The sequence below is a fragment of the Bos indicus x Bos taurus genome, chromosome 5 (assembly GCF_003369695.1).
Source record: "Bos indicus x Bos taurus breed Angus x Brahman F1 hybrid chromosome 5, Bos_hybrid_MaternalHap_v2.0, whole genome shotgun sequence".
Lineage (NCBI taxonomy): Eukaryota > Metazoa > Chordata > Mammalia > Artiodactyla > Bovidae > Bos > Bos indicus x Bos taurus.
In genome coordinates, this window is record NC_040080.1 from 51,613,467 (window position 1) to 51,638,512 (window position 25,046).

Below are 25,046 nucleotides of genomic sequence, written 5' to 3' on the forward strand. Positions count from 1 at the left end.
TTCCTCGGTGTGTATGCCCAGCAGTGGGATTGCTGGGTCGTATGGCAGTTCTATTTCCAGTTTTTTAAGGAATCTCCACACTGTTCTCCATAGCGCTATACTAGTTTGCATTCCCACCAACAGTGTAAGAGGGTTCTCTTTTCTCCACACCCTCTCCAGCATTTATTGCTTGTAGACTTTTGGATCGCAGCCATTCTGACTGGCGTGAAATGGTACTTTGTTGTTGTTTGATTTGCTTTTCTCTGATAATGAGTGATGTTGAGCATCTTTTCATGTGTTTGTTAGCCATCTGTATGTCTTCTTTGGAGAAATGTCTATTTAGTCCTTTGGCCCATTTTTTGATTGGGTCATTTATTTTTCTGGAATTTAGCTACAGGAGTTGCTTGTATATTTTTGAGATTAGTTGTTTGTCTGTTGCTTCATTTGCTATTATTTTCTCCCATTCTGAAGGCTGTCTTTTCACGATGCTTATAGTTTCCTTTTTTGTGCAGAAGCTTTTAAGTTTAATTAGGTACCATTTGTTTATTTTTGCTTTTATTTCCAATATTCTGGGAGGTGGGTCATAGAGGATCCTGCTGTGATTTATGTCAGAGAGTGTTTTGCCTATGTTCTCCTCTAGGAGCTTTATAAAGTTTCTGGTCTTACATTTAGATCTTTAATCCATTTTGAGTTTATTTTTGTGTATGGTGTTAGAAAGTGTTCTAGTTTCATTCTTTTACAAGTGGTTGACCAGTTTTCCCAGCACCACTTGTTAAAGAGATTGTCTTTTCTCCATTGTATATTCTTGCCTCCTTTGTCAAAAATAAGGTGTCCATAGGTGTGTGGATTTATCTCTGGGCTTTCTATTTTGTTCCATTGATCTATATTTCTGTCTTTGTGCCAGTACCATACTGTCTTGATGACTGTGGCTTTGTAGTAGAGCCTGAAGTCAGGCAGGTTGATTCCTCCAGTTCCAGTCTTCTTTCTAAAGATTGCTTTGGCTATTCGAGGTTTTTTGTATTTCCATACAAATTGTGAAATTATTTGTTCTAGCTCTGTGAAGAATACCGTTGGTAGCTTGATAGGGATTGCATTGAATCTATAGATTGCTTTGGGTAGTATACTCATTTTCACTATATTGATTCTTCCAATCCATGAACATGGTATATTTCTCCATCTACTAGTGTCCTCTTTGATTTCTTTCACCAGTGTTTTATAGTTTTCTATATATAGGTCCTTTGTTTCTTTAGGTAGATATATTCCTAAGTATTTTATTCTTTTCGTTGCAATGGTGAATAGACTTGTTTCCTTGATTTCTCTTTCTCTTTTCTCATTATTAGTGTACAGGAATGCAAGGGATTTCTGTGTGTTGATTTTATACCCTGCAACTTTACTATATTCATTGATTAGTAATTTTCTGGTGGAGTCTTTAGGGTTTTCTATGTAGAGGATCATGTCATCTGCAAACAGTGAGAGTTTTACTTCTTTTTTTCCAATTTGGATACCTTTTATTTCTTTTTCTGCTCTGATTGCTGTGGCCAAAACCTCCAAAACTATGTTGAATAGTAGTGGTGAAAGTGGGCACCCTTGTCTTGTTCCTGACTTTAGGGGAAATGCTTTCAATTTTTCACCATTGAGGATAATGTTTGCTATGGCTTTGTCATATATAGCTTTTATTATGTTGAGGTATGTTCCTTCTATTCCTGCTTTCTGGAGAGTTTTTATCATAAATGGATGTTGAATTTTGTCAAAGGCTTTCTCTGCATCTATTGAGATACTCATATGGCTTTTATTTTTCAATTTGTTAATGTGGTGTATTACATTGATTGATTTGCAGATACTGAAGAATCCTTGCATCCCTGGAATAAAGCCCACTTGGTCATGGTGTATGATCTTTTTAATGTGTTGTTGGATTCTGATTGCTAGAATTTTGTTAAGGATTTTTGCATCTATGTTCATCAGTGATATTGGCCTGTAGTTTTCTTTTTTTGTGGCATCTTTGTCAGGTTTTGGTATTAGGGGGATGGTGGCCTTATAGTATGAGTTTGGAAGTTTACCTTCCTCTGCAATTTTCTGATAGAATTTGAGTAGGATAGGTGTTAGCTTTTCTCTAAATTTGTGGTAGAATTCAGCTGTGAAGCCATCTGGACCTTGGCTTTTGTTGGCTGGAAGTTTCTGATTACAGTTTCAATTTCTGTGCTTGTGATGGGTCTGTTAAGATTTTCTATTTCTTCCTGGTTCAGTTATGGAAAGCTGTACTTTTCTAAAAATTTGTCCATTTCTTCCAAGTTGTCCATTTTATTGGCATATAATTGCTGATGGTAGTCTCTTATGATCCTTTGTATTTCTGTGTTGTCTGTTGTGATCCCTCCATTTTCATTTCTAATTTTATTGATTTGATTTTTCTCGCTTTGTTTCTTGATGAGTGTGGCTAATGGTTTGTCAATTTTATTTATCCTTTCAAAGAACCAGCTTTTGGCTTTGTTGATTTCAACTATTTTCAACTATTATCTCCTCAAGTATTTTCTCATGGTCTTTCTTTTTGTCTTCTTCTGGATGCCTATGGTTCGAATGTTAGGGTGTTTAATATTGTCCTGGAGGTCTCTGAGATTGTCCTCATTTCTTTTAATTCATTTTTCTTTTTTCCTCTCTGATTCATTTATTTCTACCATTCTATCTTCTACTTCACTAATTCTATCTTCTGCCTCTACTATATTCTACTATTTGTTCCCTCCAGTTTGTTTTTGATCTCATTTATTGCATTATTCTTTACATATTGACTCTTTTTATTTCCTCTAAGTCCTTGTTAAACCTTTCTTGCATCTTCTCAATCCTTGTCTCCAGGCTATTTATATGTGATTCCATTTTGATTTCAAGATTTTGGATCATTTTCACTATCATTGTTCAGAATTCTTTATCAGGTAGATTCCGTATCTCTTCCTCTTTTGTTTGGTTTGGTTGGCATTTATCCTGTTCCTTTACCTGCTGGGTATTCCTCTGTCTCTTCATCCTGTTTATATTGCTGTGTTTGAGGTGGCCTTTCTGTATTCTGGCAGTTTGAGGAGTTCTTTTTATTGTGGAGTTTCCTCGCTGTGGGTGGGGTTGTACGGGTGGTTTGACAAGGTTTCCTGTTTAGGGAAGCTTGTGTCTGTGTTCTGGTGGGTGGACCTGGATTTCCTCTCTCTGCAGTGCAATGAAGTGTCCAGTAATGAGTTATGAGATGTCATTGGGTTTGGAGTGACTTTGGGCAGCCTGTATATTGAAGCTCAGGTCTGTGTTCCTGTGTTGCTGAAAAATTTGCGTGGTATGTCTTACTCTGGAACTTGTTGGCCCTTGGGTGGTGCTTGGTGTCAGTGTAGGCATGGAGGCGTTTGATGAGCTCCTGTCAATTAATGTTCCCTGGAGTCAGGAGTTCTCTGGGTTCTCAGGATTTGGACTTAAGCCTCCTGCTTCTGGTTTTCAGTCTTACTTTTACAGTAGCCTCAAAACTTCTCCATCTATACAGCACCATTGATAAAACATCTAGGTTAAAGATGAAAAGTTTCTCCACAGTGAGGGACACCCAGAGAGATTCACAGAGTTACATGGAGAAGAGAAGGAGGAGGGAGATAGGTGGATGAGATGAGGGGGAATCAAAAGAGGAGAGAGCAAGCTAGCCAGTAATCACTTCCTTATGTGGGCTCCACAGTCTGGATCGCTCAGAGATGTTCACGGAGTTATACAGAGAAGAGAAGAGGAAGGAAGGAGACAGAGGTGGCCAGGAGGATAAAGGGGGGAATCAAAAGGAGAGAGACAGATCCAGCCAGTAATCAGTTCTCTAAGTGTTCTCCACTGTCTGGAACACACAAAGAGATTCACAGAGTTGGGTACAGAAGAGAAGGGGGAGGGAGGAGATAGAGGTGATCTGGTGGAGAAAAAGGAGAGTCCAAAGGGGGAGAGAGCAGTCAAGCCAGTAATCTCGCTCCCAGGTAAAAATGGGTACTGAAGATTGGGTTCTTAAAGGCACAAAATTGATAACAAATACCAAAAAGCAAAGATTAAAAATCTAGAGGGATGGTATGGGGAGGGAAGCGGGAGGAGGTTCAGGATGTGGAACATGTGTATACCTGTAGTGGATTCATGTTGATATATGGCAAAACCAATACAATATTGTAAAGTTAAAAAATTGAATAAAATAAATTCAAAAAAAATCTAGAGTAGAGGTTGGATTTTCAAAACCACAATATTAAAGAAAAGAAAAAAAAAGTCACAAAAATTATTTTAAAAATATATATATATGAAGTTTGCTTTAAAAAATAGGGTCTCTCTCTCTCTTTTTTTTTTTTTTTGCAAAGTAATAGTAGGTTATAAAAATGAAAATTAAAGGAGTACTAGAGGACTTAAATTTTTTTAATTAAAAAAATGATAGTAAAAATATATCTAGGACTTTCTCTGGTGTTTTTGTGGGCAGTGTGGGGTCAGTTCATTTTCAGATAGTTCCTTGGTCTGGCTTATATTTCTCAAGATCTATAGGCCCCTTCCTATGTAGTCGGTACTAACAACAGGGTTTTAATCTATTGCACCTGTCACTTCCAAGGCAGTTCCCTCTGTTTTAGCTTCTTCTGTTTGCCGGTCTCTTCAGTGTGATTTCCGCCCTAACACAAGGCGGCCGCTGGTGGACACTTTTTTTAGGCTCACTTGTTCAGTCGCGCTGTGGGGAGGGAGGGACCCTGCAAACAAATAACACTGGCGTGTGCTCGCAGTGTCTCAGCCACACTGGGCCTGCCCCCACTTCTGGCGCATGTGCCCTCCCTGCCCACACTGCTCAGGCTCTAGGTTGCTCCGCGGGGAACTTTCTGAGGCCGACCCTGGGCTGCATGCACCTCCCAGGTCTAGGCCGCTCAGGTTCAGGCACTCGGGTAGTCCTCAGAGGCACAGACTTGGTTGGGCCCATGTTTTGTGCCCTTCCCAAGTCCGAGCAGCTCAGGTGATGAGGTGTTTGGCGAGCGCGGTAGCAACTTATCACCTCCCCCATCCCTGCTGCTCGGTTTTCTGGGTGTACAACCGACGTGCCTTCTCAGGCGGATGTTGATGTCCAGAACCCCAAGAAGTCTTAGTTAGCAAAGAAGCCTGCTTGCAGTTTGGTAGATAATGCCTCTCTGGGGCTGAGATTGCCCACTTCCGGCTCTGGCTGCCTGTCACCGGAGGGGGATGGTCTGCAGCAGGCTATCTGTTTAGTACTTTATTCTGTGAGCGGGCCTGGCGGTGTCTTAGGTTAGGGCTTTTCGCGTGGTAGCTATCCCACAGTCTGGTTTGCTAGCCCAAGCTAGTTCCCTCAAATTGCCCTCGGGGCATTCAGGCCTGGTCCTTACTCTAAGCAATGCAGCCTGCGCCTCCCTGCCCAGCCCCCACTTGCTAGTGGCGGGTGCAGGCGTCTGCGCTGCTTCTCCACTGAGGGACTTACCGTTGGGCACGTGATCTGTGGGTTTTCATTATTTATTTATTTTTCCTCCCAGTTATGTTGCCCTCTGTGGTTCCAAGGCTCTCCACAGACTCGGCAGTGAGAGTGTTTCCTGGTGTTTGCAAACTTCTCTCTTTTTAAGACTCCCTTCCTGGGACGGAGCTCCGTCCCTACCTCTTTTGTCTCTCTTTTTGTCTTTTATATTTTTTCCTACCTCCTTTCGAAGACAATGGGCTGCTTTTCTGGGTGCCTGATGTCCTCTGCCGGCATTCAGAAGTTGTTTTGTGGAATGTACTCAGCATTTAAATGTTTTTTTTGATGAATTTTTTGGGGAGAAAGTGGTCTCCCCATCTTATTCCTCCACCATCTTAGGACCACCTCTAAAGTGGCTTTTAAAATTGTTCATTTCTTCCACCAATATTTAATCAGGATCTTCTCTGTTCGATACATCATATTGACTAAACCCTTTCAAAGAGCCCGGTTGTCTGGTAAGATAAATTATTAAGATATTTTAACTTAGGGATCAACAGAGTAAGCAGATCCACCATCTGTTTTTGTAACTAAAGTTTTTTAGAACACAATCATGCCCATTTATTTACATTTTGTCCATGATTGCTTCATAATACAATGGGCAGAGTTGAGTGGTTGCAACAGTGACCATTTTAGGCTCACAAGCCCAAAATATCTCTACTATCTGGCCCTTTAAGAAAAAGCTTGCCAACCCTTGTTTTAATTCCAAAAGATCAAAATGAACTCTCTCTCTCTCTATATATATAGTATATATACATATATATGAAAGTGAAAGTTGCTCAGTCCTGTCTGACTCTTTGCAACCCCATGGACTATACAGCCCATGGAATTCTCTAGGCCAGAATACAGGAGTGGGTAGCCTTTCCCTTCTCCAGGGGATCTTTCCAACCCAGGGATCAAACCCAGGTCTCCCACATTGCAGGCAGATTCTTTACCAGCTGAGCCACAAGGGAAACCCATGTGAGTTTTAGTCTACAAAGTGGGTTGAAATAACCTAATTTACAGCAAAAACTAACACAGTGTCATAAAACAATCATATCCTAATTAAAAAACCAAAAATATAACTATTAGAAAAATCTTATAATTAACATATTAAAGTAATTCACAAAGATACTTCTGTGTCCTCAAGAGGTACTGGAGGCAGCCTAAAGCAAGTGGGTTGCTGCTTGCTGCTAATAACAAAAAAAGTAGACAAAATAAAGATAACTTTTGAAAAACCTGAAAGATAATAAATTTAGGCAGAAACCATAGGAGAATTTCCTGAGCAGCTGGTAATAATTATGAGTCTGTGACTTCTTAGCTGACAGTGTTCTCACCCCTTCAAATCTGGGAGTGACAGACTGCAGTCTTACTGGCTCAAGGTGGTAGCAAACTAAGTTCAGGTTTATTGGAAGAGAACCTGGAAACTTGGGAGGGAATCCTGAAACAAAGGTCCCACAGAAGGGGTGAAATTAAAAATCCCTGGCTGACCTCTGAACTACCTGCCCAGGCCCTGCTGAAAGAGCTGTTCAGGAGCCCTTGAGAAACAACAATACTGGGTCAGAGATGTGTTTGCTGTCCTCTGACAGCATATATGCCCCAATACATGTGCACCTCAGGTAGCAAGAGCTAAGCCTTGTGGGTTTAAGACAGCAGAGAACAGAGACTGGGCTGGCAGAGCAGCTTGACATTTAGAAAGGAAAACAGATCATCAGGGGAACAGCAAAGAAGGTGAACCCCATCATCTGAGAAAAAACACTGGCCAAATCTTTAAGTGAAGACTTAAGAAGAAATATAAGCCACTACATGCTACAGAGTTTGAATCCAAGCAAATTTACTACTTTAAAAATCAAAACCCTAATAATTTTCTGAAGACCATAACAGAATCCAGAATACCAGTGAATTTACTTTTTTTCACAACAATGATAGTTATAATTGGTTAAAATCTGACAGAATTAGAAGATATAGATAAAATTATAATTATAGTTGGAAATTTTAATACCTCTCTTGGTATTTGGTATAAAGCAGACAGAATATGGGCTTCCCTGGTGGCTCAGACAGTAAAGAATCCACCTGCAATGTGGGAGACCTGGGTTCTATTCCTGGGTTCAGAAGATCCCCTGGAGGAAGGCATGGCAACTTACTCCAGTATCCTTGCCTGGAGAATCCTCATGGACAGAGGAATCTAGCAGGCAACAGTCCATGGGGTCACAAAGAGTTGGACACAACTGAGTGACTAAGCACAGACAGAATATATATTTGAATGATACTCTCAACTAACTTGTCTTAATTGGTATTTATAAAACATTTTATCACCAAACAGATAAACAGACATTTTTTTCCCAAGTATACAAAGAATATCCAGCAAGACAGGCCATAAAACAACCCTCAATACATTTAAATGGATTGAAATGTTACAGTGACATTCTCTGACCACAGTGGAATTACATTAAAATCAATAACAGAAGAACCTCAAAATCCCTGGAAGATTTCTAAATATTAGCATGAATCTCAAGGGCATTATGCTGAATGAAGACAACCAGTCTAATACCTTTTTAAAATATTTATTTATTTTTGACCACGTCAGGTTTTATTTGCAGCATGGGATCTTCACTGCATTGTGGGCTTCTCTCTAGTTGTGGCACCCAAGCTCCAGAGCATGAGCTGTACAGTTGCAGCACATGGGCTCTCTAATTGTGGCATGCAGGCTTAGTTACCTCACAGCATGTGGGATATTAGTTCCCTGACCAAGGATCAAGCCCTGCTGCTGCTAAGTCGCTTCAGTCGTGTCCGACTCTGTGTGACCCCATAGACGCCAGCCCACCAGGCTCCGCCGTCGCTGGGATTCTCTAGGCAAGATCACATCCCCTGTATTGGAAGGTGGACTCTTAACCACTGGACCACCAGGGAAGTCTCTCTAAGAACTTATTAATACATACTACATGAGTCCATTTATTTGACATTCTTGAAAAGATAAAACTACAAGGACACAATGTATCAGTGGTTATCAGTGTTCAGGGTGGTTGGTAGACATGACTACAAAGGGATAGGAGAAGGATGTTTTTGTGTATGGGGGAGTGTTTTGTGTATGGCAGGAATGCAACTGTTCTGTATTCTGGCTGTGGTGTTCCTTATACAAAATCCACACATATGTTAAAACTTACACAAGTGTACAACAAAAACAAAGTCAATTTTTACTTTATGTTAACATAGTGGTTAAATAAACAGGGTGAAATATATAGTCTTGACGAACTCCTTTTCCTATTTGTAACCAGTCTGTTTTTCCATGTCCAGTTCTAACTGTTGCTTCCTGACCTGCATACAAATTTCTCAAGAGGCAGATCAGGTGGTCTGGTATTCCCATCGCTTTCAGAATTTTCCACAGTTTATTGTGATCCACACAGTCAAAGGCTTTGGCATAGTCAATAAAGCAGAAAGAGATGTTTTTCTGGAACTCTCTTGCTTTTTCCATGATCCAGCAGATGTTGGCAATTTGATCTCTGGTTCCTCTGCCTTCTCTAAAACCAGCTTGAACATCAGGAAGTTCATGGTTCACATATTGCTGAAGCCTGGCTTGGAAAATTTTGAGCATGACTTTACTAGCGTGTGAGATGAGTGCAATTGTGCAATAGTTTGAGCATTCTTTGGCATTGATTTCTTTGGGATTGGAATGAAAACTGACCTTTTCCAGTCCTGTGGCCACTGCTGAGTTTTCCAAATTTGCTGGCATATTGAGTGCAACACTTTCACAGCATTGTCTTTCAGGATTTGGAATAGCTCAACTGGAATTCCATCACCTCCACTAGCTTTGTTCATAGTGATGCTTTCTAAGGCCCACTTGACTTCACATTCCAGGATGTCTGGCTCTAGGTCAGTGATCACACCATCGTGATTATCTGGGTCGTGAAGATCTTTTTTGTACAGTTCTTCTGTGTATTCTTGCCATCTCTTCTTAATATCTTTTGCTTCTGTTAGGTTCATACTATTTCTGTCCTTTATCAAGCTCATCTTTGCATGAAATGTTCCTTTGGTATCTCTGATTTTCTTGAAGAGATCCCTAGTCTTTCCCATTCCGTTGTTTTCCTCTATTTCTTTGCATTGATCACTGAAGAAGGCTTTCTTATCTCTTCTTGCTATTCTTTGGAACTCTGCGTTCAGATGTTTATATCTTTCCTTTTCTCCTTTGCTTTTCACTTCTCTTCTTTTCACAGCTATTTGTAAGGCTCCCCAGACAGCCATTTTGCTTTTTTGCATTTCTTTTATATGGGAATGGTCTTGATCCCTGTCTCCTGTACAATGTCATGAACCTCATTCCATAGTTCATCAGGCACTGTATCTATCAGATCTAGGCCCTTAAATCTATTTCTCACTTCCACTGTATAATCATAAGGGATTTGATTTAGGTCATACCTGAATGGTCTAGTGGTTTTCCCTACTTTCTTCAATTTCAGTCTGAATTTGTCAATAAGGAGTTGATGGTCTGAGCCACAGTCAGCTCCTGGTCTTGTTTTTGCTGACTGTATAGAGCTTCTCCATCTTTGGCTGCAAAGAATATAATCAAGTTGATTTTGGTGTTAGAAACACAAGTTGGAATCAAGATTGCAAGGAGAAATATCAATAACCTCAGATATGCAGATGACACCACTCTTATGGCAGAAAGTGAAGAGGAACTAAAAAGCCTCTTGATGAAAGTGAAAGTGGAGAGTGAAAAAGTTGGCTTCAAGCTCAACATTCGGAAAACGAAGATCATGGCATCCGGTCCCATCACTTTATGGGAAAGAGATGGGGAAACAGTGGAAACTATGTCAGACTTTATTTTTCTGGGCTCCAAAATCACTACAGATCGTGACTGAAGCCATGAAATTAAAAGACGCTTACTCCTTGGAAGGAAAGTTATGACCAACCTAGATAGCATATTCAAAAGCAGAGACATTAATTTGCCAACAAAGGTTCATCTAGTCAAGGCCATGGTTTTTCCTGTGGTCATGTATGGATGTGAGAGTTGGACTGTGAAGAAGGCTGAGTGCCGAAGAATTGATGCTTTTGAACTGTGGTGTTGGAGAAGACTCTTGAGAGTCCCTTGGACTGCAAGGAGAGCCAACCAGTCCGTTCTGAAGGAGATCAGCCCTGGGAATTCTTTGGAAGGAATGGTGCTACAGCTGAAACTCCAGTACTTTGGCCACCTCATGTGAAGAGTTGACTCATTGGAAAAGACTCTGATGCTGGGAGGGATTGGGGGCAGGAGGAGAAGGGGACGACAGAGGATGAGATGGCTGGATGGCATCACCGACTCGATGGACGTGAGTCTGAGTGAACTCTGGGAGTTGGTGATGGACAGGGATGCCTGGCATGCTGGGATTCATGGGGTCACAAAGAGTCGGACATGACTGAGCGACTGATCTGATCTGATCTGAACACAGTGGTGGGACTGGGGCCCTTGTGATGTCAGGTCTTGACTTTTCGCCATTTCTTTTCCATCTCTTGAACAGTTTTTGCTACCTTCTTTAAGTTGCATATACTAGTCCTTGGCAACTTTGGTCTCATATCAATATAATGTCAAATCTAGCCTAAGAGAGATAAAGAGCAGGTGGATTCTTTACCACTGTGCCATCTGGGAAGCCCCAATCATTAAGAGTCGGACACGACTGAGCGACTTCACTTTCACTTTTCACTTTCATGTGTTGGAGAAGGAAATGGCAACCTACTCCAGTGTTCTTGCCTGGAGAATCCCAGGGACGGCAGAGCCTGGTGGGCTACCATCTATGGAGTCACACAGAGTTGGACACGACTGAAGCGACTTAGCAGCAGCAGCAGCAGCTCAAAGGAAATTGTACAATGAATTGTTTTCTCTAATAAAGATGATTGTCAAAAGAGAGATTAAATTGGTGGGGGGTGAGAAACTCTGGGCTGGAAGAAGCACAAGCTGGTATCAAGATTGCCAGGAGAAATATCAATAACCTCAGATATGCAGATGACACCACCCTTATGGCAGAAAGTGAAGAGGAACTCAAAAGCCTCTTGATGAAAGTGAAAGTGCAGAGTGAAAAAGTTGGCTTAAAGCTCAACATTCAGAAAACGAAGATCATGGCATCTGGTCCCATCACTTCATGGGAAATAGATGGGGAAACAGTGGAAACAGTGTCAGACTTTATTTTGGGGGGCTCCGAAATCACTGCAGATGGTGATTGCAGCCATGAAATTAAAAGACGCTTAGTCCTTGGGAGGAAAGTTATGACCCACCTAGATAGCATATTCAGAAGCAGAGACATTACTTTGCCAACAAAGGTCCGTCTAGTCAAGGCTATGGTTTTTCCAGTAGTCATGTATGGATGTGAGAGTTGGACTGTGAAGAAGGCTGAATGCCAAAGAATTGATGCTTTTGAGCTGTGGTGTTGGAGAAGACTCTTGAGAGTCCCTTGGACTGCAAGGAGATCCAACCAGTCCATTCTAAAAGGAGATCAGTCCTGGGTGTTCTTCGGAAGGAAGGATGCTAAAGCTGAAACTCCAGTACTTTGGCCACCTCATGTGGAGAGTTGACTCATTGGAAAAAACTCTGATGCTGGGAGGGACTGGAGGCAGGAGGAGAAGGGGACGACAGAGGATGAGATGGCTGGATGGCATCACCGACTCGATGGACGTGAGTTTGAGTGAACTCCGGGAGTTGGTGATGGACAGGGAGGCCTGGTGTGCTGCAATTCATGAGGTTGCAAAGAGTCGAACACAACCTAGCGACTGAACTGAACTGAACTGGGAAGTTGAATGGTGATCATTTTGAAGGATAATGATTTACACAAGAAATTCTCTTGGCAGGAATATGGTTTGGAGAATCCCAGGAATCTGAAAAAAAGATTTCCCTGTCACCAAAATTTGAGATTCACAATGGTTTTAGGTGTATCCCTCATGATTTTTCTGTATCCAACTAGACAGCTCCACAGGAACCATAGGCATCTTATCAAATTTAACTCATTCACTAGTGAACTCATGATCTTCCATTCCAAAACCTGCTTCTCATTCTGTATGCAATCCATGTTTTAGTAAGTGGGTTCATTTCCTACAGAAGCACACTGTAGATATACCTTCTATCTCTTATTCTCATCCATCCATCAGTCACAGGGTTTAGTTGATTGTAATGATGTCTTTCAAATCAGTTCCTTCTTTTTCTTCCCACTGTAACAGAGATGACTTTTTTGACCTATTGCAGTTCTTCCTAAACAGCCTCTGGAGTCACCTACCACCTTCCATGCTGCAAACAAAAGCATTTTCTTAAAGTGCAGTGGAATTGCCCCCCACCCCCTGCACTGCTTAACTGTGCTTCAGTGAGGAAAAAGACCCAAATGTTGAATTACAGGATTGGTGATTTGATGTTTTTGCTCTTTATACATTTTGACATTTTACAATATTCAATACTGACTGTATGAAAAAGATTTAGCCCTTTTCATCACCTACTTAGCATGGTATACAAGCCCTACAAGACCCCACGCGGCCTTCCTGGCTTTGCCTACTCCCCCTGACCCCCATGAACACTCTGTAGCCCACTGGCTTACAAAATGAGCTTAACGAAGTCTCTTTTAGAAGTGCCTTGGAGGTCACAGCAGGAGATTGAGGGCTCTCCTTCACTCAGAAATGAAGTGAACCCATACCCCTGCCATTTATTTTTGAATATATTGGGGTTCTTCATAATATTTCCTTTAAAGAATACATTTTTGCCTCTAAATAAAAGTTTAACAGTCGTTATCTCATCTAGCCTTAAGAAAGTGTTTTCTGATCTTGCCCAGAGTTCTTTCTGTCCTTCATAACTTTCACTTGCTGTTTCTTGTACCACTGGTTCTCTTTCCACCTTTAGGAAAACTCTTTCACTTCAAAACTTATCTTTTAGAGTGGGAGGTCAAAGTGGGAAGAGTGTTAAATCTTCTGTGAAAATCCTCCCTTATGATGTGAAACTGAGCCAGTCACTCCTTTCTCTCGGTTCCTCACCCTCTATCCAGTCACCACATTCACTTACTTCTGTGTTCCATGAATATGTATTCCATGTGTCAAGAATTAGATTCCACATGCCTTGAAGCAACTAAACCTGTCCACTACAACAACTGAGCCCTCGCTCTAGAGACTGCAAGCCGCAATGACTGAGTTTGTCTGCTGCAGCTACTGAAACCTGCATGCCTAGAGCTCATGCTCTGCAACAAGAGAAGCCACTGCAGTGGAAGCCTCAGCACCGCAACTACAGAGTAGCCTGTGCTCACTGCAATTTAAGAAATTCTGCTCACAGCAAGGAAGACCCAGTGCAGCCAAAAATAAAATAAATGAATAAAAATTTAAAAAAAAGAATTATGCTGAATCCTGGGGTGCAAGGTGATCAGCATACTCACTAGACCTGAGTTAGATCTTCCTGCTTCATGTTTCCATGAAACCCTGTTTTCATCTTTTATAGCACTGATCACACTTTGCTTATTTGCCATCGTCTGCTGGACTATAAGCAGCATGAGGGAAGTGAATCATCTGTCTTCTCATCTCTCCATGCCCAGCTTCTACCACAGTACCTAGAACACAGTAGGTGCTCAGACATTATTTATTGAACACTTGCACTTAAATGGGACACAGTTTGGTAGGGGCGGACATGATAAAGCAGTATATTATTTATTTATTGCACAGAGATGACTGGTCAATGGCATCCCACTCCAGTACTCTTGCCTGGAAAATCCCATGGATGGAGGAGCCTGGAAGGCCGCAGTCCATGGGGTCGTTGAGGGTCGGGAACGACTGAGTGACTTCACTTTCACTTTTCACTTTCACGCATCGGAGAAGGAAATGGCAACCCACTCCAGTGTTCTTGCCTGGAGAATCCCAGGGATGGGGGAGCAGGGTGGGTTGCCGTCTATGGGGTCGCACAGAGTTGGACGCGACTGAAGTGACTTAGCAGCAGCAGCAGTGGTCATTTCTACCCTAAGCAGTTCTCATATGATACTGTTTGCTTCTTTGGGCCATTTTTCTTGATGTCCCTGGCATTTTTTGATTGAATGTGGGAGAACAAATGAACAATTGCAAAGGTTTTGGATAATGTTATCTTTCTACAGAAAACATTGACCTTCTTTTCTGGCAGGCAGCTAAAGTAGGGCAGATTAGTTCATTACAGTGAGGGCTGAGCTCATGTGAATCGGGCTATGAGTTGCTCTGCTGCAGGAACGGGGACCCCTTCCGGGGTCCGAGAGTGGGCTCCTAACACTCAGAAATGAATTGTCTGAGGAGAAAAACATGCTGACAAATCAAGAGACTTTATTAGGAAGGGGCACCTGGGCAGAGAACAGGGTAAAGGAATCCAGGAGAACTGCTGTGCCTTGTGGCTTGCAATCTCAAGTTTTATGGTGATGGGATTAGCTTTCGGGTTGTCTCTGGCCAATCATTCTGACTCAGGGTCCTTCCTGAATGCATGCATTGCTCAACCAAGATGGATTCCAGCGAGGTGGATTCTGGGAGGTTGGCAGGATATGTGGCATCTCCTTCTCACATTTCCTGAATTCTTCTGGTTGGTGATGACTTGTTAGTTCTGTGTTCCTTACCAGGACCTCCTATCCTAAACTAACTCATGCAAATGGTTACTATGTGCCTGGCCAGGATGGGCAGTTTCAGTCAGTGTTTCCCCTAATAGCTCCACCTCTAGATTGCACTCTTTCTAGGGAGATGTCTTTCATGAGTATCAGTTGAGAGGGATGAGATGTTTCCTAGACTCCCTCCTTCTAAGCAGATGTTCAACTCCAGTTTCTGGGTATTGAAAACACTGTTTTGCATTTTAGAAATTTTCTCCTTAGTTGTATAGCCTCTAATCCATGTATCTGAAGAATCAGCAAATATCTGAAACTGAAAACAAGTGTCAAGAGCTAAGTGCATTTCTGTATCTCCCTTACTGCTGAGATCTTGGCTCCTCACATTCTGGCTGCTCAAACTCCAGTTGTTCTCTCTACCCCCATGAAATTGCTGAAATCTGCTGGTTTCTCTGCCTTTTGACCTCTACTTTTTGCCTTTTGACCTCTACTCCAGTTCTTCCTGTTGTAGATCCCTGGGTTGGTGCTCTCAAGTATTTCTTTTATCATGAAATTAATTTCACTTGAATAATAATCAAACATTACTAATAATACCTGTTTTCAAGAGTGGGTTAATTAAAATGAGAATTTATAGTCAAAACACCATTCTAAAAATGAATAACATAGAGTATTCAGCAGCACAAATTAAGAATAAACACAGACGGCTATGTTTCCAAACAGTAAAAATGACTGCACATCAGTTTGAGTCAAAAAAACAGTCAAATAAAAGGAGAGTGAAAACTCACAGAATTTTATTCTAAAATCCTGAAGTTGACTGTGAAAGTAAAAATTTTAAATGCTTAAAAAATTTATAGATTATATGACTTGCAGTTTCATAAAATTATCAGTGAATGTGCTACCTACAATTTAACATTAAATAGATTGCTGGGCAACATATCATAATTGAACAAAGCCCCTGAAAGTCAGATGCCAGTCACAGAAGTAGACACTTACTGATGGCAAACTGAGTAAAGATTTCAGTGTGATATTCTAGAAGCCCAAGACCATAAACCACTCTTCCTATACACAGCTCTACACACAGAGCTTTGTGTGGAATCTCTTGGGTTTCCATTTGGCACATCTTCTATCACCTGATGTGTAAAATCAGTTCTGACATTTGCAAAAGGTTGTACCAATTACTATATTCACAAAAATGGCACAAAAGTGAATTCAACAGGTTATGCGTGTACATACTTCGTTTGCATCTTCAACAAAAACAAAAAGATATTCTAATACTAGAGAAGTGAAAAACACTAGGACCATGGGCTCTCTTGAGTAAACATCAGTGTCACACAAAGTTAGACAGGAATGGGGAAATATTGCCCAAGAAAAAAATTCTACTTTTAAAAATGAAACAAGTTTAAGGGAAATCAAGTTCGGCTATAGAGGCACAAGTCTTTCACATTTCTTTGAAATGTGTGATATCTTCTAATCTGTGTTCTTAAACTTCTGTTTTACAAAATCTGAAAAGAAAAAGACACAAGAAAGTAATACAATAGAGATTATATGAGACCACCATTATTAGAATCATTCTATATAATACTCATTTAAATTTGTCCTCATATTTACCCTCTCTAGTGCTCTTCACTCCATTTCTGAGCTTCCATCTAGTATTAATTTTCTTTCTGCCTGAAGACTATTCCATTCCTCCCAGCCTTCCCAACTTATCCAACAATTTTTTATTATTGCTTTTATATTTTCATGTATATATCTTGTTGATATATACATATATCTCCAAGACTTTATTATTGGTTTTGTTCATATGGTCAGTGTTTACTTAAATTCCCTCACGTATTTGCCTTTTTGTCAGTCTGGGCTTCCAAGTCAGTAATTTTTCTCTTACTTGAAGGACACTCTAATATTCCTTTTTGTATGTCTACTGATAACAAAGTCTCTCAAGTTTTTTATTTTAAAGTTTGCTTTATTTCATCTCCATTTTTGCCAGCAATAGGGTTCGATCCTTTGGTTGGGGTTCCCCTGGAGAAGGAAATGGTAACTCACTCCAGTATTCTTGCCTGGAACATCCCATGGACAGAGGAGCTTGGTGGGCTACAGTCCATGGGGTCGCAAAGAGTCAGACACGACTGAGCAACTGGGCACGCATGCAGAAAGTCTAGATTAGCGGGTGTTTTTAGTTTTTGTTTGTTTGTTAACCTCTCTAGTTGCATTTGGCTTCAGTTCAGTTCAGTCCAGGCGTTCAGTTGTGTCCGACTCTTTGCGACCCCGTGAATCACAGCACGCCAGGCCTCCCTGTCCATCACCAGCTCCCGGAGTTCACTCAGACTCACGTCCATCGAGTCAGTGATGCCATCCAGCCATCTCATCCTCTGTCGTCCCCTTCTCCTCCTGCCCCCAATCCCTCCCAGCATCAGAGTCATTTCCAATGAGTCAACTCTTCACATGAGGTGGCCAAAGTACTGGAGTTAACTTCCAATTATAAAAAGAACTACATTTCTGGCTTTTATAGAGAAATTTTTAGGCATCATGTATGTTTTATTATATCTGTGTAAACATAAACTCATTTTCCAAAGTTGGGAACTGAAGTATATAACTATGGAATCTTCACTCAGGAAAAACCACACTCCTTGCTTATCCTCCCTGGTTCAGAATAATTCAAAATGAATATCAATATTTGGAAGTTTAACAGAAGCAAGGAGTCACAAAATGCAGTCAGGGAAATGGGTTAAATTGTCAAGGGACAGAGAGTATCTAAACCAAAACCCTGGATGTTTGTTGCAATTCTCCAGGCTTTAAGAATGGTTCTTTTCTAGTATACATGTATACATATCTGTATAACTGAGTGGTTTTGCCGTACATATGAAATTAACATTACATTGTACATAAACTACACTTCAATAATTTTTAAGTTATTTTTCTTTCCTTCTTACCTTCTTAAACACATGCATTCATTGATTTGTTCTCTCTTTCAACAAGTATTTTCTGAGCTCTGCTTAGTGCTAAGTACTATAAATCCTGATAAATAAGGCATGGATTCAGCCTTCAAAGAGCTTCCAGGAGAGAAGATGAAAGGTACATAAATACCAGTAACTGACTGAGGCATCCTCAGTTCAGTTCAGTCGCTCAGTTGTGTCCAACTCTTTGCAACCCCATGAATCACAGCACGCCAGGCTTCCCTGTCCATCACCAACTCCCAGAGTTCACCCAGACTCACGTCCATCGAGTCAGTGATGCCATCCAGCCATCTCATCCTCTGTCATCCCCTTCTCCTCCTGCCCCCAACCCCTCCCAGCATCAGAGTCTTTTCCAGTGAGTCAACTCTTCGCATGAGACGGCCAAAGTACTGGAGTTTCAGCTTTAGCATCCTTACTTCCAAAGAAATCCTAGGGCTGATCTCCTTCAGAATGGACTGGTTGGATCTCCTTGGTGTCCAAGGGACTCTCAAGAGTCTTCTCCAACACCACAGTTCAAAAGCATCAATTCTTTGGCGCTCAGCCTTCTTCACAGTCCAACTCTCACATCCATACATGACCACAGGAAAAACCATAGCCTTGACTGGACAGACCTTTGTTGGCAAAGTAATGTCTCTGCTTTTGAATATGCTATCTAGGTTGGTCATAACTTTCCTTCCAAGGAGTAAGCGTCTTTTAATTTCATGGCCTCAGTCACCATCTGTGGTGATTTTGGAGCCCAAAAAAAATAAAGTCTGACACTGTTTCCACTGTTTCCCCATCTCTTTCCCATGAAGTGATGGGACCGGATGCCATGATCTTCGTTTTCTGAATGTTGAGCTTTAAGCCAACTTTTTCACTCTGCACTTTCACTTTCATCAAGAGGCTTTTTAGTTCCTCTTCACATTCTGCCATAAGGGTGGTGTCATCTGCATATCTGAGATTATTGATATTTCTCCCGGCAATCTTGATTCCAGCTTGTGCTTCTTCCAGTCTAGCATTTCTCATGATGTACTCTGTATATAAGTTAAATAAGCAGGGTGAAAATATGCAGCCTTGACGTACTCCTTTTCCTATTTGGAACCACTCTGTTGTTCTATGTCCAGTTCTAACTGTTGCTTCCTGACCTGCATACAGATTTCTCAAGAGGCAGGGTCAGGTGGTCTGGTATTCCCATCTCTTGAAGAATTTTCCACAATATATTGTGATCCACACAGTCAAAGGCTTCCGCATAGCAATAAAGCAGAAATAGATGTTTTTCTGGAACTCTCTTGCTTTTTCCATGATCCAGCAGATGTTGGTAATTTGATCTCTGGTTCCTCTGCCTTTTCTAAAACCAGCTTGAACATCAGGAAGTTCACGGTTCATGTATTGCTGAAGCCTGGCTTGGAGAATTTTGAGCCTTACTTTACTAACGTGTGAGATGAGTGCAATTGTGTGGTAGTTTGAGCATTCTTTGGCATTGCCTTTCTTTGGGATGAGAATGAAAACTGACCTTTTCCAGTCCTGTGGCCACTGCTGAGTTTTCCAAATATGCTGAGGCATCCTAAGATGACCTAAATCAAATCCCTTATGGTTATACAGTGGAAGTGAGAAATAGATTTAAGGGACTAGATCTGAAAGATAGAGTGCCTGATGAACTATGGACGGAGGTTCGTGACAAGAATCAAGACCATCCCCAAGAAAAAGAAATGCAAAAAAGCAAAATGCCTGTCTGAGGAGACCTTACAAATAGCTGTGAAAAGAAGAGAAGAGAAAAGCAAAAGAGAAAGGGAAAGATTATGCAGAGTTCCAAAGAATAGCAAGGAGAGATAAGAAAGCCTTCCTCAGCGATCAAAGCAAAGAAATAGAGGAAAACAATAGAATGGGAAAAACTAGAGATATCTTCAAGAAAATTAGAGATACCAAGGGAAGATTTCATGCAAAGATGGGCACATTAAAGGACAGAAATGTTATGGACCTAACAGAAGCAGAAGATATTAAGAAAAGGTGGCAAGAACACACAGAAGAACTGTACAAAAAAGAGCTTCATGACCCCGATAATCACAATGGTGTGATCACTCACCTAGAGCCAGACATCCTGGAATATGAAGTCAAGTGGGCCTTAGGAAGCATCACTATGAAGAAAGCTAGTGGAGGTGATGGAATTCCAGTTGAGCTATTTCAAATCCTGAAAGATGATGCTGTGAAAGTGCTGCACTCAATATGCCAGCAAATTTGGAAAACTCAGCAGTGGCCATAGGACTGGAAAAGGTCAGTTTTCATTCCAATCCCAAAGAAAGGAATGCCAAAGAATGCTCAAACTACCACACAATTGCACTCATCTCACACGCTAGAAAAGTAATGCTCAAAATTCTCCAAACCAGGCTTCAGCAGTACATGAACCGTGAACTTCCAGCTGTTCAAGCTGGTTTTAGAAAAGGCAGAGGAACAAGAAATCAAACTGAGAACATCTGCTGGATCATCGAAAAAGCAAGAGAACTCCAGAAAAACATCTGCTTTATTGACTATGCCAAAGCCTTTGACTGTGTGGATCACAATAAACTGTGGGAAATTCTTCAAGAGATTGGAATACCAGAACACCTGACCTGCCTGGAGAAATCTGTATGCAGGTCAGGAAGCAACAGTTAGAACTGGACATGGAACAACAGACTGGTTCCAAATAGGTAAAGGAGTACATCAAGGCTGTATATTGTCACCCTGCTTATTTAACTCATATCATGAGAAACGTTGGGCTGGATGAAGCACAAGCTGGAATCAAGATTTCCAGGAGAAATATCAATAACCTCAGATATGCAGATGACACCACCCTTAAGGCAGAAAGTGAAGAAGAACTAAAGAGCCTCTTGATGAAAGTGAAAGAGGAGAGTGAAAAAGTTGGCTTAAAGCTCAACATTCAGAAAACGAAGATCATGACATCCAGTCCCATCACTTTATGGGAAATAGATAGGAAAACGGTGTCAGACTTTATTTTTTTGGGCTCCAAAATCATTGCAGATGGTGATTGCAGCCATGAAATTAAAAGATGCTTACTCCTTGGAAGGAAAGTTATGACCAACCTAGACAGCATATTAAAAAGCAGAGACATTACTTTGCTAACAAATGTCCGTCTAGTCAATGGACCTTTGAGTTGTATGTATGTGAGAGTTGGACTACAAAGAAAGCTGAGCGCCGAAGAATTGATGCTTTTGAACTGTGGTGTTGGAGAAGACTCTTGAGAGTCCCTTGGACTGCAAGGAGATCCAACCAGTCCATTCTAAAGGAGATCAGTCCTGAGTGTTCATTGGAAGGACTGATGTTTAAGCTGAACCTTCAACATCAACTGAAGCTGAAACTCCAATACTTTGTTTTGGCCACCTGATGTGAAGAGCTGACTCACCGGAAAAGACCCTAATGCTGGGGAAGATTGAGGGCAGGAGGGGAAGGGGACGACAGAGGATGAGATGGTTGGATGGCATCGCTGACTCAATGGACATGAGTTTGGGTAAACTCCGGGAGTGGTGATGGACAGGGAGGCCTGGGATGTTGCAGTTCATGGGGTGGCAAAGAGTCGGACACGACTGAGCGACTGAACTGAACTGAAGACATGCATAGGGAAAAATCTTTCCCAGTTCAGAGGAGTGAAAGATTACTTTGGGGATGTCAGGAGGTGGGGGAGGAAAAATAATCTGGAAAACATTTGTTTTCTCCAGGAGGCAACATTTGAGGTATACCTTTAAGCAGAGAAGGAATTTGGTCAGGCGGCAAATTTTCCTGGGAGGTATTGTCCAAGAAATCATAGACAAGTACTACATTCAGACTGAATTACAGGTGCAAAGGAATTGCAAGAAATAAGAGTAAATGCCAAACTACAGATGCCTTGAATGCCAGGCTAAGGAGTTGTGTTTGATACAGGTGTTCAACTAAAGCCTGCCTTGAGCATTTCTTCAGGGAGGTGAGGGGAAAGGACCCATCTATCTGTCTGTCGTCTATCAGGGATCATCTCTGTGCCAGGCCCTTTGTCAGGTGCTTTATACACAATCTCATTAAATGTTCTTATTAGACTACGAGGTAGGAATTGGGACCCTTACGTTGCGAAGGTGCCCCCACCCCTTACTTCCGTGGCTCCACGTTGTCTTTTCAGGACTGTGTTAAGGACATGAGTTGGGGTGTCAGATTGACCTTTAAGGCAGATCCTTATATACCTCAGAAGTGTGAGTAACTGGTAGAAGATCCCTCAACTAGTGAGGGTGGAACAGAGGCAGCCGCCAGAAGCCGTCCCTCTGGCTGGACACCAGGGCAGCTCCGGGAGATCAGCGCACGCCCCGCCCCGTCGCACGGGATTGGCCGCGGGAGCCCGGCCAGGCGAGGGGGCGGGGTCGTAACGGGGGTCCCGGGACTCGCCGGGGACCCGGAGGCTGCAGGCCGAGTCTGGGCTGAGTTGCTCCCGGGCTGCCCGCGCGAGCGCTCCTTTCCAGCATGTTGTGGCGGGGCGGCCAGGCGCTCAGGCGCTTCTCCACCGGCCGGGTGAGTTCGCCCGGGCGAGCGTCCCGGCTCTCACCCGGGGGCTGCTTTCCAGATTCGGCGTGGGCCGGGCGGCGGGGCTAGGGTGGGCAGCTGTTTACTTTGCAAGACAACGTTTGTTTGTTTGTTTTAAACTGGTAGAGTGGAGGTAAAGGTCGTAGGAGGGTCCCGAATGGGCTTGTCGAACGAGCCTTTGTCCTCTAGCGGGAGGGGCTGAGGATGTCTGTCTGGGATTGACAGGGTGGAAACAGTCAATCGACCAGGGGCACAGAATCGGCTTCCTTTCAGCTTTCATTTCAATGCTGAGACCCCTGCCTGGTTACGAGATGGAGCGGAGGTCCAGGACCGAGTCCACCTCTTGGAGGAGAGTGGCATCAAGTCGACCGGGTCCTCCTCCGCAGCCCGACAGGTGTCAGCGCTCCCGATGGGCATGCAGTGCCCATTCACACAATGGCAGTCCCAGCCGGTGACTGCCAGCTCATTATTCCGGAGCTGCAGATGGCAAGCTTTCTACGATTACCAGGCGCTGCAGAAGCAGCCACCCTGGAATACTGGTAAACAATGATGCAAGAACAGAGCCCTGGCCTGGCCCGGCCCGGCGCCTTGGAATTGCATCAGCTTCTCCAGCGATGAAATGAAGGCGGACACGTTGCATGTGGGGCTGACTTCAGCACTTCAGGGGGCCTGGGGAAGAGATGCATCTATGCATCTAGGCAGAGTCCGAGCTGTTAAGGGAAGAAAACAGATCCATCCCATGTACCTCATCTCTTTTATAGGAAGTGCATGTTTGCTGTGTTATAAAAGAGTTGGCATTTTGATTCCTCTTCTCTGCTAGAGTCATGTGTGCATGTGTACCTATCCAGATATTAAAAAAAAAAAAAAAAACTTGGAGCAGAGAGGTCTTGAGTCGCATCCAGAACTGGCCAAAAGTTGCATAAATGGGAAAGCTTTGGTCTCCCAGACAGCCACAAGTAATGAGAATTCACTTTATCCCATGCTGCCAGTTCTAGTTATTTTTGTAATAAGGGGAAAGAGACCTGTTGTGGCAAAGACTTTGCTGTTTTTCCTTTGCAGTGCTCTGGACTCCTCCTTAGCTCTCTCTTGCTACGTGGCACATGGGAATCTGTGTTGAATGGTACAGAGAGCAAGGGGCTTGTGTTTGCCTGTTTCATTGGCCTCCTCTGTCAACATCTTTAATTGTCTTTTTTGGAAGCAGACAGGATTCTTGAAGGATGAAAAGATGTCAATAGTGGGATTATATAAGCTTTCAGTAATAAAAGATGAACATCCCAGGTAGCAAATGGCATAAACAAAAACACCCAAGTGGGCAAGCACCAGGCATGGTCCGAGGTCAGGTGCCTGAGTCTGTCTCCAGGAATACATGTGGGAGAGCTGTGCCATATGGCTGGGGAGAAGGCAAGTTCTTCAGTGGCCAAAAGGAGAACATGGAATATTAGGTGTTGCATTTGGGGTGTTTTACTCTGTAGAAAATGGAGATCCATCCTTTAGACTGTATTCTATAAGAATTGTTTTAAATCAAACACGGCTGATAGGAGTGCAAAATGGTACAGTCACTTTGGACAACTGACTTTTTTTTTATAAAGGTAAACATACACCTATGACATGACCCAGCAATTGCCCTCAGAGGTATTTACCCTAAAGAAATGAAATCTTATGTTCATTGGAATATCTATTTATGGATGCTTGTTGTTGTTGTTGTTCAGTCACTTGGTCATGTCAGACTCCCTTCGACCCCATGGACTGCGGCACTCCAGGCTTCCCGGTCCTGTCCTGGATGTTTACAGAGGCTTTCTTCATAATTACCTATTTAAATGTCTTTCAGTTGGTGTCAAGATAAGCAAACTGTGGTATATCTATCCATATGGTAGACTCTTACTCAGAAAAAAAAAATGTAATGAACTATTGATAAAAACAATAGGGATGAAGCTCAAATATGTATGCTAAATGTAAGAAGATAAACCCAAAGTGTTTCATATTTATATGGGTCCTCAGGTGGTTCAGTGGTAAAGAATCCCTCTGCCAGTACAGGAGACATGGGTTCAATCCCTGGATCAGGAAGATCCCCTCAGGCCACCCACTGCAATATTCTTGCCTGGAAAATCCCATGGACAGAGGAGCCTAGCAGGCTAGAGTCCATGGTGTTACACAGAGTTGGACACGGATGAGCAACTGAGCACATATCATGCCACATTCATCTGACACTTTGGAGAGAGTGAACTATAGTGATAGAAAAAAAGACCAGTGATTATCAGGGGTTGGAGTTAGGGGGAGGGAGGGACTGTAGAGGGACAGAATGGAATTTGGCGAGATGATGGAATTGTTTTATATCTTGATTGTAGCAGGAGTTACATGACTGTATGATTGTCCAAACTCACAGAATTTTACTCTGAAAATGGTGTTTTATTGTATATACATTGTCAGTTCAGTTCAGTTCAGTCGCTCAGTCATGTCCGACTCTTTGCGACCCCATGAATTGCAGCACACCAGGCCTCCCTGTCCACCACCTACTCCCAGAGTTCACCCAGACTCACCTCCGTCGAGTCAGTGATGCCATCCAGCCATCTCATCCTCTGTCGTCCCCTTCTCTTCTTGCCCTCAATCCCTCCCAGC

At 42.4% G+C, this 25,046-nt stretch overlaps 1 protein-coding gene across 2 annotated transcripts in view; it reads left to right on the top strand.

Moving 5' to 3' along the window:
- Positions 1-22,265: 22,265 nt before the first annotated feature.
- The window catches only part of ALDH1L2 (aldehyde dehydrogenase 1 family member L2), a 62,387-nt gene continuing 59,606 nt past the window's right edge, over positions 22,266-25,046 (top strand). Inside the window, exon 1 of one of the 2 annotated variants that reach the window (XM_027541909.1) lies at positions 22,266-22,418. In XM_027541909.1, coding sequence (XP_027397710.1) covers positions 22,371-22,418 — 48 coding nt within the window. In that variant the 5' untranslated portion in view covers positions 22,266-22,370. The remainder of the gene's footprint in view (positions 22,419-25,046) is intronic. The other variant, XM_027541908.1, reaches the window with a different exon arrangement.